Below are 20,230 nucleotides of genomic sequence, written 5' to 3' on the forward strand. Positions count from 1 at the left end.
CAGTTCCCAGAATGCTTTGGGGCAAGCCATAGCTGTTTATAATAGTATCCTAACATACGGTATGAATGTACCAATATTTATGGTGCAATGTTACGCATGTCTACTCAGGATTGGAGGAAGTCCTACTGGACTCAGTGGGATTTACTTCCAGTTAAACGTGTATAGGATTGCAGCCTCAACTGTGCCAGGACGTCTTATGACTTTGGGATTAGCTGGATAAACATTTCTGAAATACAAGAAACTGTGTGGATTCCACCCCATTCGCATCTCTCAACTCTGCTTGTACAATTTCTTATCTTTGGTATACTGGTATAATTTGTACAGCAAATGTCAGGTCATTTAGCTTTATTTTGTCATCCATTCATTCTTCAGCATGGATCATATTCTGTTGCAACTCATTCTGTGTTTGCTCCGTACTGAACTTTTTCACTTTGATCCAGCCAAGGACCATAACGCTACCCAAAACAGGATTCTATACCTGTGAATGCAATTCTGTGTGTGGAGACTCTAGTCCTCAGTTCCTGCTCCTGGTTCCATGCAGAAGGGTCTCTTTTTGCAAAAGCTGAAATCTGCTAATCGGCTGTTCAAGGGGGTGAGGGGGTTGGTTCTCGTTCCCTGCTAATCTGAGGGATCTCAGCTATTTAAAGCTCTATTTAAAGTTATGCAGCTCCTACTGCTTCGTGGGTTCCCTCTTGTATCACAGCCTTTGTTTATAAAGTCATCATCTCTTGATCATTGTCACCTGGAAGGCTGTGTGCATGTGTTAAGTGTAACGCAGTGTGTGTGTGTGTGTGTTTCTTGTCTCTTGTGTGATCTGCTTTCCCCAGTCATGTTGAGTTACTGTTTTGGCATTCCCCAAATGCAACTGCCATGCTGTGATTCATTCCTCGATTGTATGTTTTCATAGCCATTTATTTCATTACGTTCTCTTTCCCAAATGCTTTCATCTGTACTCCTCCTCATTACAGCCTTCCCTCATTCTCAGAAGGCTTCCATGCAGGACAATACAAGGAATCACTGCCAGCTCCTTCGGTCCATTCCCTTTTCCCCAAAGGATCCCCCCCCCTTTTCCCCCCAACACACATTTGTTTTTTCTCCTTCCTAATTGCACCCAGGTTTTCTGGGTGGTCCATCTGCAAACTAGATAATAGTGGAGTTTCTCTGCCTGGCCTTAAGTTGATGTGTCATGCTTATGATGAGGCCTCTTGTGTGCCTTCTGAGAATTGCTCTGTCTTTTATCGCCTTGTTTGAGTCCTGGCTCTTTCACACCTGCTTGGAAACATGTGCTTGTCTTTGGGGGAAGGGAGGCGGTTTTTTGGGGGGACCCATACGCTGGGAATTTCCTGATGGGGCAGTCTGTCTGGACACTAATTTTGGAGGGAGTGAAAATTGTGGTGTGTTATTTTAGTTCTTCTAACTCACATCTGCTGTAGGCCTGCACTGATAACTATGTTGTTTCTGTGTAGCATTAAACCTAGGGAGGTGAGTGTGTAATCACAATCGCCTTGTTTCTAGTGAGTTGTGAATAGGATGGGTGTGCAAGCAGTTATGCTAAGGTTGCAGTAGCGTTTTCCCAGTTTCTTCTGCTGAAATGTTAGTGTTCCTTGGGAGGGTTCTTGCAAGTATTCCCACTAGGGGTTAGCTTTGTTCAGGCAGTTCTGGGAGATAAGCAGACTGTCATCACAATCAGCTTCTCTGGTCCCATGCGCTAAGCTGCTTGGTCTTTTTCGTTCAGCTCCTTTTGCAGACTAGCATAAGAAAATAGGTAGAGAACTTCTTTTTTACAACATTTTTGAGTATAATAAAACCGTAAGTGGTTTACAAAAGCAAAATGAAACTATTAAAATTCTCAAAATTAAAAAAACACAGGTGTTTACAAAGATTTGTAAAACTCGGTTGCATTTATAGTGCCCCAACCACACCTAAATGACTAAGATTTGAAATCCCTCTGTTAAAAGCAACACTGCTTACAAAAATAAATAAAAGCAAGTCCCCAAATCTATAAATGCCGGCTTTACCAATACACCCTTAAGTTGGGTTCTTTCTTCCTCATAGCTTATGTGCTGATGTCCCCAACCCCTACCAGAACATACGCTAATGTGACTTGAAAACACATCCAACCACACCCATGTCCACAACAATGTGCAAATGTGTTTTGAAACGCAACAGGGAGGAAAGAACCTCGCTCCGTTTTAAGCCAGTAATATGTGCACCACCTGGGAGTTACTCCTGCTGCTCTCCACATATACTGCCTTTATGGGGCATAATCTAAAGCAGGGGTAGGCAACCTAAGGCCCGGGCGCCAGATCCGGCGCAATCGCCTTCTTAATCCGGCCCTTGGACGGTCTGGGAATCAGCGTATTTTTACATGAGTAGAATGTGTGTTTTTATTTAAAATGCATCTCTGGGTTATTTGTGGGGCATAGGAATTCGTTCATTTCCGCCAAAAAAATATAGTCTGGCCCACCACATGGTCTGAGGGACGGTGGAGCGGCCCATGGCTGAAAAAGGTTGCTGACCCCTGATCTAAAGAATGGCTTTGCTGAAGTGAAGCAGAGCTGTATCTGGTCAGTGCCTGGGTGAGAGACTGTCTGGGAACCTCATGGGTGCTACTTTCAGTTCCATGATGGAAGAAAGGTGGGCAATAAATGTTCTATCGCAGGGGATTGAACAAATGTCCCTATGCATCCCTTCCAACTCTTAACATTTAATGATTCTGTGATATAAATCCATCAGCACTGGGACCGAGGGTCTCCTGGCTCTCATAACAGCCACAACTAGCCCCCTGCACATGCCTTTTCTGTGAGGAGTAGCCCCACGCAGACAGAAATAAGCCTCAAAAGTGTCAAGTTGCCCCAAGTTTTCGTTTGCCTCCTATAACTGAAAATCTTTAAGTTCACCACCACAAGGCTCTGGCATTTTTAGCTGGCTCTTTGATTTTAATCAGGCACAACAAACCTGATCATCCTTCATTCTTAGGTTTAAAAACCAGAGATCCCCACGGTCTCCACACTGTCTCTGCCCAACAAGGAGCGAATGATGTTGTGGCGGGGATTCTTTTCCATCTAAGTGCTTCTGGTTGCACCTTGTTGCTTTTGTTGCTTTGGTAAAAGGAGCTGCGTGACCAGCTCTTTATTTAACTTCTCTTCAGTGTGTGGGGGTTTGTTGTTGTTGTTGGGGGTTTTGCCTATCTGGTCCCTGAAATAGCAGTGCAAGATACACCCCCCCTCTCAGCACATATATACTCCAGCATGGAGCCTTGCTGACATGAGGGCTTAGAAAGACCCTCTCTTTCCAGAAGACCCCAGGGACACAAAAAGAAAGCATCTGAGATGCATCTGAATCACACCACTCCCAGGATGCCCTGATCCAGTCCAGTGGAGGGTATTTCATTACAGTGGAAAGGGCAGTGCCCCACTAACCTCAGTCTGCCCCTCAATCAAAAAAATTAAAGTAATAATAATACAGATACAGACTGGGAAAGAGCTCTGCTTTAAAAGAGGAAGGTCTTCTTACCCCATCCAGACTATACATTTAAAGCACTATTATACTACTTTAAACTGCCATGGCTCCCTCCCCCCCAAGAATCCTGGGAATTACAGAGTTGTGGGTGTTGTTAAGAGACTTCTATTCCCCTCACAGAGCTACAGTTCCCAGAGTTTTCTTGGAAGAGGAATAAATTTCCATCCTGATTTATTGCTGAGACCCCCTGCGAAGACTTACACAGACATGGCAGCATTACTGCTTCCTCTTCACACAAATCTTTAAAAGCTTTAAGCAAAACTACAATTCTGTGCAGAGTTTCCTGGATATATGCTCTTTGGAACTCATCCTGACGGCATAGGTTCAGCCTTTAAAAAATGTTGAGCTTCGGCAAAATATCCTCAGCCAGGACCCTTGTGGCTTTTAATAAGAAGTGCAAACAATTCTGCAAGAAAAAACGTGTTTCCATTTGAACTGCCGGCATGAAGTAGGAACACCATCAAATAAAAGGAAAGAAGTATCCAGCTAGATTATTTCCCTCCTACTCTGGCCTCCTCGGTGCTAAACAGATACAAATAGAGTGGAAAGTCTTGTTATTACTTAATTCACTAGCCAGAGCAAAGAGGGTCCCTCAATAATTCTGGTGTTCCAAAAAATAAAAATCCCAGAACTGTGCCCCCTGCCATGTTCTCTCTCGTCTACACCACTCATGGTCCTCATAACCTGGGGGAAAGCTGGTAAAATACCAGGGGTGCTGCTGTTGCTGGACTCACAACTCCCATGAGCCAACAAAGCCAATAGTTGGAGGTGATGGGACCTATAATTTAACAACTGCTGGATGGCACAGGTTCCCTCACCCTGATTTAAGTTCAGAGAATTTGGTCATAAAATCGTAGAGTTGGAAGGGACCCCAAGATCCATCTAGTCCAACCCCCCACAATGCAGCGATCACAACTAAAGCGTCCCTGGTCCTCTTTTGAGTTTCTGAATCAGATATCCCACTTAAAAGCTAACCATTGGAATAGATTTACCAAAGCAGCAATTTGTTAATATACCTAAAAAGCCAGCGTAGCAAAATGAACAGAGTGCTTAATTTGAACCGAATAGACGAGGGTTCAAATCCACACACAGCATGCTCAGGGTAACTGACAGTTGTGAGGATAAAGGGGGGTGGGGATCCCTTGATTCTTTGAAAGAACAGAATACACATGCGAACAAACAAAGGCTAGTCGAAAGCCTTTCGCTCCCCATCTATAGCAATTATAAGACCTATACTTTCTCGCCAGATAATTGATAGTCTATCAGTGTCAGTGATGACACCAGCAGTGCAGCTAAAATAATAATTAGGATCATTGCTAGTTATTATTTTATGGTTGTAACTTAGTAGAAGAGCAATCTTTTGCATGCAAAAGATCCCAGGTCCATTACTCACATGTAGACCTAGGGTAGTCCCCTGCCTGAATCCCTGGATACTCTCTGCCTGCCACTGTACAGAGAGCTAGGTGGGCCAATAAATGCTCTGACTCAGTACCAGATGGGACACGGGTGGCGCTGTGGGTTAAACCACAGAGCCTAGGACTTGCCGATCAGAAGGTCGGTGGTTCAAATCCCCGCAACGGGGTGAGCTCCCGTTGCTCGGTCCCTGCTCCTGCCAACCTAGCAGTTCAAAAGCATGTCAAAGTGCAAGTAGATAAATAGGTACCGCTCCAGCAGGAAGGTAAACGGCGTTTCCGTGCGCTGCTCTGGTTCGCCAGAAGCGGCTTAGTCATGCTGGTCACATGACCCGGAAGCTCCCTCGGCCAATAAAGCGAGATGAGTGCCACAACCCCAGAGTCAGCCACAACTGGATCTAACGGTCAGGGGTCCCTTTACCCTTTACCTTACAGTACCAGGTTGATTGAAAATGGAAAAGAGTTCAAGTTCTGGTAACATAAAGCTGATTTTAGGCACCTTGGGCAGGACTCTGCAAAAATAAGAGAATATGGCTGTAATCACATACACCAGCCTTTGCCATCCTGGTGCCCTCCAGATGTTTTCAGCTCAATGGGAGCTGTAGTCCAACACATCTGGAGAGCACCAGATTGGTGGAGGTTGCCATGCACACTTACCTGGAAGTGAGTCCTGTTGAACTCAACAGATATTCCTTCTGAGTTGACATTGTACTGGATTGCACTGTTGGATAGAGAAAAGCCCTTCTCAGAAACAAAGCAATCACATCTAACCGTATCCCCAGTAATCCTGTCAGTGTTTTGTTAGACCATTTAAATTAAGCCCATCAGCAAAATCCATGTCAAACTAGTCTGGAACCTCTTAAAGGCAAATAAAATATCAGTAGCAAGTAAATGGTGTCGCTGTTAAATTCTTTCTCTCAACAGCACAACTGAACCAAAGCTGGAAAATAGCTGAAATGGCAAATTTGACAGAGTCCGTGAAAATGGGAGAAAAGGCAAACAAACCACAAGACATTTTGAAAGGCCTCCATTTATTAATTACTGGAGATCGAAGCGGAGATGAACGCATATATATTTATTTGATATATGGTACTTATGCCATGTCTTAAAAGAGACCATTTCAAGGCGGCTTTCCAAATCAAGTTATACAATGAAAATACAATAAACAAAAAAATAGATTAAAAAGTCCAAACCAGTCATCAAAATAAGCAAATGACCCTGAAATACTAGAAGCGATGGCAGCTAAAAAATAAAATGTCATTAAAAGTGACATTGATTTGTTCTTGTTTGGTTTTAAACCAATATCCTGAAGTTTAAAAAGCATGGTAAAATAAACATGTTGTCATCTTGCATGTTAAAAACTCCAAAGAGTAGGCACCAGGTGGATGTACCTGGGTAGCGAGTTCCAAAATTGGGGTGGCACAATGGAGAAGTTGTGATCCTTTCAGTAGGTGTGGTGCCCAAAGAGGACCTTAAAGCAAGGGCAGAATAATCATACAGGAGGAAGGGTTTTTTTCCTCCCTTTATAAATTGTTATTCTGTGGCTCATGCATTTCAGTGAGTTAGCTCAGAATGTTTGTGGCTTGTTAGGATCAGGTACACTTAGTTAGCACTTTTAAACCTAGAATGACTGTGAGCTCCCTGTAAAATTATACATGTATGAAAAAAGGCATACATTGTGAGTTGTGTCCAGCAAAGCACTAAGTAAGTCTCCCATCCACTTGCAAAATGGGACTCCTCCCATCTCCCCCTTGCAGTCCCTAAATCTGTTCTGGAGACTCTTCCAACCCTCTAGTGCAGTTGTGGGAGGCAGGAGAGATGGAGGAAAGTCCCATTGCATAAGTGGAAATCCTTTTGTTGATGGAGACGCATTAGTTGGGTACTGCCCTGTCCCTTTATACCTTGGAAGCCCAGTCCAGGTATGGAGAGCAAAAGTATGAACAGCCAGGAATTTACCATTGTCTGCCTACCTTTTAAAAATAAAAGCAAATGTGGCATATAACAGCAGTAATGTTTCAGAGGCATATACACTTTTAGAATTTGGGTTCAGTTCTTAAAGAGAGTATCTTATTTAGCTGGTCAAATCATGAAACTCCCTCTATTGAAAGGAAGGAAGGAAGGAAGGAAGGAAGGAAGGAAGGAAGGAAAGAGAGAGAGAGAGAGAGAGAGAGAGAGAGAGAGAGAGAGAGAGAGAGAGAGAGAGAGAGAAAGAAAGAAAGAAAGAAAGAAAGAAAGAAAGAAAGAAAGAAAGAAAGAAAGAAAGAAGCAGACATGGTAACATCCAACAAACTGGTGCATGCATTCCATTTGGACTTGCCACAAAATAACAGCCTACATCGGAAGGGTTTGGAGTAGTAACAACAACAACAATTTTATTATTTATACCCCACCCATCTGGCTGGGTTTCCCCAGCCACTCTACTTGTTTGGAAAGGGACCTGTAGTAGCAATAGGGAACCTGGGGTCCCAGATCTTGTTGGACTCCAACTCCCATCAGCCCCCACCAACATGGCCCATGATCAGGTAGGATGAGAGTTGTAGTCCAGCAACATCTGGAGAGCCACGGGTTATCCACTCCTGCCATAAGAAATTTTAAGGGGATAGTGAACCAACTTTGAACTTCAGGGACCAGGCACACGGTTCCAGCACTTCTGATGCTTGCAGATAATATCACAAGATGCTTCAGTTTGGGCAGATGTTCTCAGTCCGGCCTGAAGAGATCCCATAGTGCCCTGTGAGATGCTACTCCTTTCCCTAAACATTTATTGGGGCTTTGTTCTCCAGTGATGATATGGGTACCGACTTAATGAGGTTTTAAACTGAACAGAAGAAGTTCATTACTTAGTTTAGTTCTGAGAGCTGTCACTTTACTGAAATATCTATATAAATTAAAATCCAACCCATAGCCACATATGCTAGCAAATGGAAATCTTTTTTTTTTTTTTTACTATTATTATTAATTATATTTTTGGAAAAGAACCAGAGGGGAAGTGTAAGGCTAGAGACAACGCTAAAGTAGGCCATGTGTCAGCCTGTATTTCACAGTGGAAATGTGCTTATTTCACAGAACAATTTGCATATTTAAGGGGGGAAATTGCTTATTTCATGGCATGGCATTAATAAATGCAGAAAAGCCTGATAGCATATATATATAAAAAACTGAGCCAGGCACTTGAGTGCATTTCCCTGTCCACTCCAACACTTCCTTGTTCACCTAGTTTTTCTTTTGTTTAATTATTCGAGCGGATGTCAGCAGGTGAGCTCCATCCCTTTACCAGCAAGTTCCCAGGCTGCTGCTTGCTAATGACCTCCTCTCTTCTCAACTCATTTCCTTGGAAGTAAGCCCAACATAAAATGCATGAAATGTGCATAAGAAATCTTGCACGTTTAAGTGGGGTTTTCATAGGAGAAATCCCCAGTAGATGGGAGTGACTTCTGTTTGGTTTTTTTAAAAAAAATATCCCCCTCCCGTCACCAGGATCCTGTCGCTTTGCTCACAAATCATGTCAGAGCACAGCTTCTAACTTGCTCTTTTGTTAGGGGCCAGAGCTGGGGGAGGGACAACCTGAATTTTTAAAACCCCGGCAGAGGCACCCAGTTTCCCAGGATGTGCCTGTTCTATCACCAAGACACCTGCATCCACTTTAACCTTCCCTTCTGTCTGTGTCTCGCTTTTGCCACCAGCCAATTAGTGAACTCTGGAGGACATTCTGGGTCAAGCTGCAGCAAGTGCCTCGAATCCTCATTAACACTAATTAGCGCTCAGTAGGTTAATTGGTGGTGAAGCTCATCTTTTTTTAATTACTCCAACGAATAAGCCAGTGGGACCCTGTGGTCAGCTTTGAATTATTCTGTTTGTTTTGATGCTTGTCAACTGAATGTGTAAAGACAGATGTTCTTTGCCCAGGCTTAGGGACTCCTTTCCTTTGCGGGAGGGGCTGAAAAGACAAAGGATCCTTTTTACTGTTGTTAATTGGGGCTTAGCTGATGCCCTAGAACAATTATTCCCAACCCACCCCCTTTTCCCAGGTGGAAAAGAATGCATCATTTGGGGGCAGCGAACAGGACATACGCATCACTAACAGAATTGATAACTTTAACATTTCCCACACTCGCTAGGAGCCCCATCACATTTCGCAAGCATTTGTAACAGTGACAGTAAGGTTTAAATTCTAAACAATGAACTGCAGAACCTGAAAATCATAGGTTTAGTTCACACATAACACAAAGCCAAATCATGGCTTAGTGCAAGTACATGAGCTCCCAGAACAGAAACTGAAGCTGCTGCATTGCTGTGAACTGGACCATAGTTTGGCTTAGTATGTCATCCAAACCTGGAGGTTTATCTCCTCCAGATGAACCAGAAGGTGCAAATGAAGAACAGACCATGGATACAGCTTGTTTTTGGTCTGGAGCAAGACAAACCATGTACGTGGGTTCAAATGACACAAGCCATGTATTAGCTCCCAGAAGCAGCAGGACCAGAGAAGGAGCCAAGAGGCCATGATCTCTCCATGCTTGTGCTGAGCCATGATTTGGCTTCACATTTACATGCAAACGGGATCAGTATCTCATAGATACTGGCCCAAGACAAAGGACCAAATCCAGATAAGCTTGGAACTAATAGAGCTGGTCCCCAGCAAAGAAAACTCCAAAGGGCTCTGAGTGATGTTTTATTCTTCCCTGCTGTCTCGCAGCATCTGTCCTGTTGCCCAGTTCAAGATTTGTAACAACAACAAAAACCCCATCAGGATATGGGGTAGTTCTATGTGGCAGGATATCTGTAGTTCTATGTGGCAATTCCACTTCTTCCATAGGCAACAGTTCTTGGAGAACACCCTTGAAGGTTTGTGCCAGAGGGAAAGGTATTTTAAAAGAACAATCACTGTCACTTTCTTCTCTGGTCCAATATGTTACTCTTTGTATTATTCTGAAAACCTAGTTTGACTGGAGGTGAGAGTACAACAAAAGAATTGTGTACATACAATGTAGGGGTAGCCAACGTAGTGGCCTCCACATGGTGTTGGACTACAACTCCCATCATCCCTTATCTCCAGGGAGGCTCGCCTGGCACCATCGTTATATATCTTTAGGTGCCAGGCAAAAACTTTCCTCTATAATCATGCCTTTGGCCTTTTAACTATCTGGCCTTTTTTCCTTTCTTTTTATTTGGTTTGTTGGTTTGTTTGTTGCACAAGAAAATATTTCATAAAAACTAATTTTAAAAACTACCTGGCCTTTTAGAAGTGAGTGGGATGTTTTTTATTTCTTTTTCCTCTTGGTTTCCATATATCTCGGGGCCGAGGGTTGTCTGTCTGTTTGGTTGGTTCTAAATTGCTTTAGGTTGCCCTGGGCAAGATAAAGTGACTTAATTTAATAAATAACTAAATAATCATATACAAATTTAATAAATAACTAAATGAGCATATACAAATCCTGTGCAAATCTGTATCTCTCTCTCTCTCTCTCTCTCTCTCTCTCTCTCTCTCTGCAATGGATTTCCTGTTGCTTTTGTTGTTTTTACTATCCTTCTCTATTGTCACCTCCAGCCTTACAAACAGCTGGCTGTCTTCAGTCAGTGATGATGATGATGATGATGATGATGATGATTATTATTATTTATACCCCGCCCTCCCCAGCCAAGACCGGGCTCAGGGCAGCTAACACCCAATATAAAAACAAATCGATTGAAATACAACTTAAAAACAAGATTAAAATACAACATTAAAACATTAAAATACAGCCTCATTTCAATGGAAACTCAAATCAAAAACTTTTTTGGGGATGAAAACATCATGATGATGGAGGTCATGTCATCATTAGAGCACTGATGATTAAAATGCATGGATGAGTCTTTGTGGAGAGAACCGAGATTACACCCAGGAGTTCTGCTGTGGGTTCTTCTTGTTGTGTGGCCTTCCACACCCTGGTGCCCTCCTGACATTGTGGACTACAGCTTCCACCAGCCCCAGCTAGCAGGGCCAATGGTCGGGGATGATGGAAGTTGCAGCCCACAACACATCACTGGGCGGCACTATGTTGGCTACCCTTCCATGTATTGACTTTATTAGGCCTTTATTAGTGATTGTCCTGGCTTGCACTGTCCCCAAGGTGCTGCCCACACTGAAGTAAGAAGAGATGGAGACGCTGGCATAATCCACCAACTCACAGGAGCCATGTTGGTGCCAGGATCTCCCAGAACATTTTTCTTCCTGCTCACGTTGTAACATGTTCTGCAGACAAAGGAGAAGCATACAGGCAAACCTTTCTGGACAGAGTTTTTTTTGCCTCACGTGTCGGGATGGAGGGGAGCCGTTACAGTTTGCATAATATCCTGAGGAGGAATTAGTATGTTTGTGTTGGCTTATCTGCTGGAAGCCTAAATGCCATGGATTTTGAGCAGTGCAATAGTCCTGGCACGCGTTGCAGAAAATAGTTCTTTCTTATGTTTACTGTTCTTTTCGGGAGCAAAGGAAATTATAGAGTTTACTCTCCTAGTGGAATGAAGATCCTTGGCGAGTTCATCTACTGCTTGCAGTTCTGGGGTTCCCGCCTTGTGAAGTTTTAGAAAATTGCACTTGGCTTTTCTTGGCTGCGACTCGGTGGTTGAGCATCTGCTTTGCAAGCAGAAGGTCTCAGGTTCAGTCGTCAGCCCTCCACGCAGGGCTGGGAGGTAGCACGGTCTCAAACCCTTGACAGCCACTCCAAATCGGTGCAGACAATACTGAGCTCAATGGACCAGTGATTTCACTTTTAAAAAAAAATCTGGAAATATTCCAAGACCGGTACTTCTGAATAGAACAGTTTAACATATCCTACATAACATCATGTTGCCCTTTCTCTCTGCAGCAGTTGTGACCCTAAGGAAGTTTGCATGCCGTGCAATGAAAGTTTATAGAACCTTCCAACTAACTTGGAATATGTATGTTCTCTAAACAACGGTGGCTCACTGCCATGAGCACATTAGAATTGGCTGGTTGCTTGTTTACACTTGAAAGGTATCGGGAGAAGCTATATAGATCCTGCACCATCACTGTTGTGTCCACATCTTGTTTTCTTCTTTGATTTTAAAAGAGGCCATTTAATGGTTCATGTCGTAAACGTCTCACTGGGTTTGTTCTTTCTTCTTGCAGCATGAACGAACGGGACCACTTGTTGAAAAGGCTTGGCAGAAAAACCCCTCCAAGTCTCTTCCGTGCTCATTCTGTCCAGCAAGGTGTCTCACGTAAGTAATAGAACTCAGTCCTGAAATGCTGCAGGAAGAACGGGCAGGGTTGGGTTGGCATGCAACTCCCATCCGAAGCCTGTAGAAATGAATGGAAAGCAGAGAGCGGTGCACTATGCTCTAATGAGTAGCTTGTACCTTTTGCAAAATGAGGGCTAGGGAGAGATGATCCGACAGAGAAGCAAAGTGGTTGACAGTGACACTCCTATTTGGAACTGGAATTAGAGTATGTGCCTTTCCCAAGATTTCAAATATCCTCAGACATTTGCAAAAACTTCCATTCCTCCATATCCCACCAACACCCAAGGCCCAGGAGAAACGTATTACAGTACGATCGCTCCTTTAAACTGTATTTCAAAGAGATGCCAGCTGAAGTTTAAAATAATCAAAAATGATATTTTAACGCTGCCATTGAAGGGCAGAGTCACACAGCTTTCTGCGTAACCTTTTATTCAGCCTGACCCTGTGGCAACATCATTGCACTATTTGCTTCCTCAGTGCGCTCATTGGCATGCAGTAAGGTTTACCTTTATACATATTGTTTCAGCATCAAATGGTGCGCAGTTTGGGGGTGTTTTGCAGCATAACTCACCCCCTGCCCAGAGTATATACTGTTGTGCTTTTTCACTGGGGGGGGGTGGCTGGGGGGGGACACAGACCAAACAGCTGACTTCCTATCAGGGGTACCTCTGCCCTTATAGTGAGGGCGAGGTCGTGGGGAGATCCACACACAAAGATGGGAGTGCAAGGTTGGCTCTGCACCATACTGACCTCCTCACTTTCTCCCTCCTGGTACACACAGCGATGCCACTGCTGGGGAGGCCAGCAGCATGGTAGCACCCCCTCCCTGCCAGCTGCCGCCAGTTATTCATTTTGTTTGGGTGGCTCTTAAGTATTTGGAGGTTTGTTCAGCTCAGGAATATCTAGTTTAAGGTGCTTGCAAGATACCTCCTTCCAGCCTATGACCTCATTGGTCAGGTATGCACACAGAGAATACTCTGCAAGTGTGTTGTTCCCTGTTCAACCTCAGGGAGTCTAGGGCAGGCCTGGGAATATTGCTGGACTACAGCTCCCATCATGCCTGAGCTTTGGCCAACAACACCTGGAGGGCCACATGTTCCCCATCCATGTTACAGACCTGGGGTCCCCAACGTTGTGGCCTTGGGCATCCTCATTGCCAAACACGTATATATGGGACACTGGTTTTTGCTCTCTTTATTGGGAGGGAATTTATTGCCACACTTGGAAATGGGCTCCCTGACTATGCAGACCACCATTGGTGTCATCATATAAGGCTGTTCTTATGTCCATCCTGTTTAGGGAATTTCCCATTTAGAGGTTATTTTTTTGTGCAGGGTTCAGAGATGTAAATCATTGCCGATTTGCACCCTTAGGCTTTGGACTGGTTCCAGAGTTGCATCGTTTGAAAAGCAGGTGAAAACAATGAAATGTCCTTCCCCTTCAGACACGCTCTGAATGTGAGAGGCTGTTTGACCCTCCAGAACAAAAGTGTGAAGAAAAAGAATGTTCTGGCACACACAAGAAGAAAGCTTGTACTGTCAGGTGTGATCTATGAGGCTGTGCACACCGTTGAAGGCATCCCCGAGCTTTTAACAGGTTGATAAGCCACAGGAAATAAGAAGAGGGTACTAAAATAAATTTTACCTCTGCTAGCATGTCCCCCATAAATACTAATGATTAAGCGTTAAATGAGCTGGGCCAGTTAGGCTTTGCTGCAATCCTCACCCACCTGTTTTTCTCATGAGCATAAATTTTCACTGTATTTTTAAGACTTTAAAAGGGGGCTGATCCATTATCCTCTACAACTTCTGTCATCCCTTATCAATAGATACTGTTAAACAGCACACCAGGAAAAGAAGCAGGGAAAGGGTTGGGTGCCCAATAATAATTAGCAGTGCAGTTCATGCAACAAAGAAATGTGTATTGTATAGTAGTACAAAAATGGTCTGTTACCAAATCAGATTGCTTGATTTAGCAGGTAAAAGACTATCGTCCCCATTGAATTGCAGAGAAAATATAGAATATGGGTTGTTTAAGGGCTTTAGCTCAATGATAGAGCATCTGATTTGCATGCAGAGGGTCCCAGGTTCAATCCCTAACATCTTCAGGTTGGGTTGGCAATGTTTGCCCTCTGGAACCCTGGAGAGCTGCTGCTAAAGGGGCCAATGTTCTGATTCCATATAGAAGGCATCTTCCTATACTCCTTCCTATGGAGGTCAGTGTGGTGCAAACACACCAGTAGCAGGAGCACAAGACTTTCACACTGTGCTGACCTCCCCTCTGCCTCTCCCCTCCCTTGGTATGCAGGAACAACTGCCCTGCCAGGAAGTTACCCTAGCAGCTCTGCCCTACCTGATGAGCTGCTTCTGGGTACCTGCTGCACCTCACCCAATGGAAACACTAACAAAATGATCAGGTAGCTGTACTGAGAAGGGCCATACTAACATATCTCCTTAAATGGGAGATAAACTTGAATTGTAATCTCTCACCCAGAAGGGTATCCAAGCTAACAGCAATATGCTTCTAATACTTCTGCACTGATATCCTCCAGAAAATGGGAAAACCTATAGTTTCACAATATTGCAAGCCTTACTTCCCACACGCCATCAGATAACTTCTAAATCCTCCTCAAGTCTCAGATGATTGAAGAGGCTGAGAATTTGGGACCTGTGTTATGCCAGAGCCTCTGTGACACTGCTCTTGCACTCCTGGGCAGCTGTACATGCTCCGAACAATGGGTGGCTTGTTCCAGAGAATGGAATAATAGGTGCGGCTTTTAAAAGGGGGGAGGAGAGTTGGGGAGACGTTCAAGCTTTCAATGGCTCTATTGTAAAGCCAGAGATGGAATCTTTCATTGTTTGGTTTCTAAAGATAGCGGAAATGTGCAATTAGTCAACTTTTGGGTCACATGTAAAGGAGATGGGGAAGACAGAAATATATGCCAACAGTTTTTCTTTGTTTCTCTGGTGGTAGTGAAAGGCAGAGCTGGATTAAACATCATGCTAAGTGCTGTATCTGGTGGAATCCCGGTCAAATTTGGGGGGCGGAGTGGAGGAGGGCTCAGTCTACGGGCTTCAGCTCTTAAGTTTCCCATTGTGAAAAGCATGTCCCTCTTGCTTCCAGCACATGGTTTCTTTACAGTAGTATAGACTGGTGCCTTCTGGATATTGCAGGCTACAACTCCCATCAGCCCCAGCCAGCACTGACAGTAGCCGGGGATGATGGGAGTTGTAGTCCACAATACATCACTGGAGGGCAGCAGATTGTCTACCCTTGGAGTATCAACTTTATTAGGGCTTTATTCATGATCATCCACAGGGTGCCCTATCCCATGTGCTGCAGAGCATGGTTGTCGTGGCAAGTACCATTAATTGCCTTAGCCTCCATGAATCTGTCCAATCCTCTTTTAAAGCCATCTACATCTAAGTGGTGTGAACCTAGGTATCACAGGCCCATTCCCGCTCTACTGTTTTAACTATTGATCCTTTCTGCCTATTGTCTTCTGTTCACGTTTAGCTTTCTGGGTTTTATTCATGCCTGTCTTGATTTCTGTGAGCCTCCTTGAGTCCTGGTTCTGGAAGGAAGGCAGGAAGACGGTGGTGATGGAACTGTTCTTACTATTCCACCATTATGGCACTTTCTTTTAACTATTGACAAGGCATGTTCTTTCATTGATTCCTCTTCTCTTCTTCTCCAGACGGGTATGCGTTTTCTCAAGAGGAGCACGGGGTCGTTTCCCAGTCTCAAGTCGTCCGATCCTACGACACGACGAAACAGAGACCTGGCGTCGAATAACGGCGGTCCTTTGGCTCGGCTGGTGGCTGGAGTAATAAGATCGGGATCAATGCGTCCACTGTTAATACATCCTCGACTAAGGTTGGCAACAGCAGCGTAAACACCAGAAAAGAAAACCCTTTTTACTGTGGCCTTAGCCAACGAGTTTGCTATGTACGCTTCTCGCAGACCTTGAGCACGCATCGTAGGGCAAATCCCTCATCTGAAGCCGGCTGACTTGCTCTGCCTCACTTTTGTTTACCTTGTTTATGCAGCAGTTTGGCTCTGCTCCACGAGGTGTGAAATTGAAAACCATTTTGTTTTTGCCGCGGTTTTAAAAAGAAAGGGAAGCGGAGGGGTGGGGGTGGGGAGAAGTAGTAGTTCTGGGGAAAGAAGTAACAGAGGTTGTATGTTCTGTGAGAGATCAGCCAAATTTGGATAGGAGCGCTGGCATTTCCTGTTTTGCCATGCCCAGATCCAAGCGCGCAAAGGGTGCATGTATGAAACCTTTGTAATGTTCACTGTTTATTTGGCTGAAAGGCTCGCCGAGAGAGCTGGGAGGCCAGGAAAACAAATGCATCATGGAGAGAGAGAGAGTGCGGGAGGGCAGGAACGATGGCCCCAGCAACAAACGTGGCCAGCTTTCTTCAGGAGGAATAAGCACCCAGAGATACAAGCCAGCATCATATAAAATAGGATGCAGAGACATTGGCTATGTACGCGGCAGCTTAGTGTGGTGGGGAGGGGCCACCACTTACCGTAGGGCCTGCAGCATGCCCGAGCCACAAGTCTCTCCTGGGAGTGACATGGTGGCTTGGGCACATGCAGGCACCGAGCCGGCCAAAAGGGTGGCATGGGGCTCGCGTCCGCCCACCGCTGCATCCTCATCTGGAGGGCATCTGTGGAGGGGAGGCGGCAGGCAGACTCCATGCAGGCCCCAGCCAGAGCACCCTGCCCGGCTCGCCTGTCCCCACAGGTGGCTCACACCTGGGCGCCCGATCGGCTAGCTCCATTGCTGTGTGTATGCACACCTACAGAATCCCCCTTGTGCTGCAATATCTATCCATCACCCTGGTCGTCTGCATGGAGGGACGTGGGTGATGTTTGCATGGCATTCTGCTCAAGAGGCAGCTCGAAACAGCAGTTTAGAATGCAGCCTTTTCTCTGGACACCCAAAGCACCAGCAATTCTAGTTGCTCTGCATATATTTCCTGCGATCCACAGAAATGTTCTCCCATCATATGCAAAGAGCGCAGAGGGAACAACCCAGCTTTCAAAGTGTGGGCTAGATACATGCCATACATTTAAAGCACATGACTTGTGCCCCGCCCCCTGCAGAGGATCCTGGGAACTATTGTTGGTTAAGGGTTCCAGGAATTGTAACCCTGTGTGGGGTAAACTACAGTTCCCAGGGTTCTTTTGGGGAAGCTACATGCTTTAAATGTGCCACAGATGTATGCTGTGTAGGCAGCCGTGGATTTCAGCATTTTGTTCCGCTTTGCTCGCGCTCTTCATACTGGCCTTTCTGAAAAGGTCCAAACAGCTGGTGCCTTAACATCCTCTGCTTGTAGAACCAATGAGCACTTCTGGGAGGAGAGGGGAGCAAGAGCCCATTTTGGACGAACCTATGCTCCCTGCAGCAGAATCTTTTCTCCACCAGATTGGTAAAATATTGCAGATCCTTTATTTGTTATTACGTTTAGGTACCTCTTTTCCTCCAAGGAACTGAGGGCAGCATACATGGTTCTGTCCTCACAACAACCCTGTGATTAGGCTTGTTGTGAAGAGAAAGGATCTCCAAGAAAGAAAGAAAGAAAGAAAGAAAGAAAGAAAGAAAGAAAGAAAGAAAGGTGGGTAGAGGAAATGTACAAAGGATCAGAAAAATCAGATACGAATGAACCTGATGCTGACCTAAGTTTCTCATTTTCTGTTCAGCACTAAGAGAAATGGCTCAAGAAAATCTTGAGCAATAAAATCTCCATCCTGGCATAGCTACTTCAGGGAAATATTTTTCACAAATAGCCAGAGATTATATCTTACAAACAGCATTGGCTTTAAGGTTGCCAGCTTTTTTTCTAGCAGGGCTCCTGTGCTTTAACAGCGGGACCACAGGGAGAAATTCAGCAAAGGAGGTAGTAATTGGGGGGGACGGGCCAGATTTCCCTATGTTGTGCAGCTGTCAAAAGCACAGAACGCCCCCTGCCAGAGGGGGAGGGAAACATTGACATGCCTAGTTAGCATTACAGTTGGCAAAGCACTGGTTCACCGGGCCACCAGAGGCGAGTTCCCACAGCTCTTGCATTTTGGTTTCCAAGTGTGTTTCTGAAATGACAAGAAACGCAGAGAACTCTTGCTTTGTTGATTGTCTCGCTTTCTGGATTCCCCATCCAGTCTTCTTCTAGAGCAGGAGTGGGGAACCTCTGTTGCTGTTCCCATCACCCCTAAATCCATTGGCCATTCTGGCTGGGAGTTTGAGTCCAACAGCATCTAGAGGGCAACAGGTCCTGGAAGAAGCACGAGCCCTTGGATTCGCCCAGTGCTGTTTTTCAAACAATCCTTATTCATTCTTGTAGCCAGACCACTTTTCTGAATAGCATAATGTAAACACTGTTGCTTGTCTTGAGCCACATTTCTCGGTTACCCCATGCGCTGTGCATAGGCCCTTAAAATGCTGGCTTGGGGTTTGTTTTTGCCCTTTCCTTGACCGCCCTCTGGAGCTTAAATATTGATTTAAGTGTATCCGAAAAGCTATCCGCATATGAATATTTATACTCATCAAGCCAAAGGAAAACAGCCTCTTGGCTCCCTCCCTGGCCGAATCATTCGAAAGGATGAATTTCAGTGCTTGAGTGCCACCATCCAGTCCCTTCTTGGTGCCACCTCTGGCCTCCCCTCCCCACATGGAACGCAGAACTTAATGATCCAGCAGCCTTCTGCATGGTTTCGCTTCAACCATAAATGGAGGGGGGAGGTAGAAACCTCTCCATCCTGCTAGTTTGCATTGCTAATGGGGCAGGGGAGAAGGAGGGAGACAGACACATTTATGCAAAAAGGGAAAGTTGAAAGAAAAATTGCCAATAGTTGTGGATGTCAAGGGGCCAAATGTGAGTGTGAGATTGTGTTTCCATGTGTTTTTGTAAGCGTACGACGAGGAGAAGCAGCGTGACGAAGATTCCAAGGGAAGTGAGCAATCTGGTCAAGGTGGAAACAAGCTAACTAGGACTTCCTATTGAACTCATTGGGACTTGCTTCTGAGTAGCGCTTCATAGACTCACACTTCAGAATCACTCTAGCATTTTCTGATTTATGGAATAGCTTATGAGTCTTTTATTCTCTAATTAGTGCTAAGGGACGATGAGAGTTGTAGTCTAACAACATCTAGAGAGACACAAGTTTGCCATCCCTGAATCAGGGGCCTGCGAGCCAGCAAAGATCAAGCGTTGTAAAGCCCCACTAATTTCAGTGCATGCAGAGAATGATTTTGCAGTTGAGGTGGACAAGATTTAAATGCAGCTAAGCTTTGGCTGACTCATGCCCTAAGTCAGCATGGAGACTGCAGGCCTGGTGGCACCAGGCAGTGTGGTTGGCCACTTCTGCTGCCTCCATCCACATTGCCCATCTGCAGATAAGAGATGCTTGGAGGATGGAGCATGGGGGGGGGAGGGGAGATGCGGGTACCCATCACTCATGGGAGGAGGGCACGCTGAGGACCCATGCCAAGGTGGGGCCAGTTCCCCATTAGTAGATTTCGCTTTCTACAAGGGAAAGCACAACACCAGATGAGCACCTAAAATCTAAGAGAGCCTCTGCCAACTTGGCGACTTCCAGGTGTTTCGGATTACGACTCCCATCCTCTCAGACCATTGGCCATGCTGGGTAGGACTGAAGGCAGCTGTAGGCCCAAATACCACGTTGCAGAAAGCTGATCTACAACCAATTCCAGATACTCAGCTATTTCCAAGCAATATTCTTAAATACAATAGCCCCCTCCCCCTTTCATTAAAGTAGACTGGATACGATGAGCATTTCTGGCTCATAGAGTGAGACAAGGGTGTGTGAGAAAGAGGAATAGCACAGAAAGAAATTATTTTACTCAAACTGGAGGCAGAGGATAGCTGAAGGCAGTGAAACAAGGATCTCTGCTTGTCTCTGGTATGTAGGACATGCAGGGCTTTCTATTTTGTTTCTTCAATAACAACGCTGATTCCGATTTTAATGATATTTAGCTTTTGAATGGTGCTGTTGATTTTTCAGAGTATTTCACATGATGTATCTTG

At 45.0% G+C, this 20,230-nt stretch overlaps 1 protein-coding gene across 10 annotated transcripts in view; it reads left to right on the forward strand.

Annotated features, from left to right (window-relative positions):
• Positions 1 to 16,528, forward strand: part of ATP8A2 (ATPase phospholipid transporting 8A2) — a 325,405-nt gene extending 308,877 nt beyond the window's left edge. For all 10 annotated transcript variants that reach the window (XM_083609007.1, XM_083609009.1, XM_083609010.1 and 7 more), the window contains 2 exons: positions 12,067 to 12,158; positions 15,877 to 16,528. In XM_083609007.1, the coding sequence (XP_083465133.1) occupies positions 12,067 to 12,158; positions 15,877 to 15,974 (190 nt within the window). In that variant the 3' untranslated portion in view covers positions 15,975 to 16,528. The remainder of the gene's footprint in view (positions 1 to 12,066; positions 12,159 to 15,876) is intronic.
• Positions 16,529 to 20,230: the final 3,702 nt, after the last annotated feature.

The sequence above is a fragment of the Podarcis filfolensis genome, assembly GCF_964270895.1.
Source record: "Podarcis filfolensis genome assembly, chromosome: 4".
Lineage (NCBI taxonomy): Eukaryota > Metazoa > Chordata > Lepidosauria > Squamata > Lacertidae > Podarcis > Podarcis filfolensis.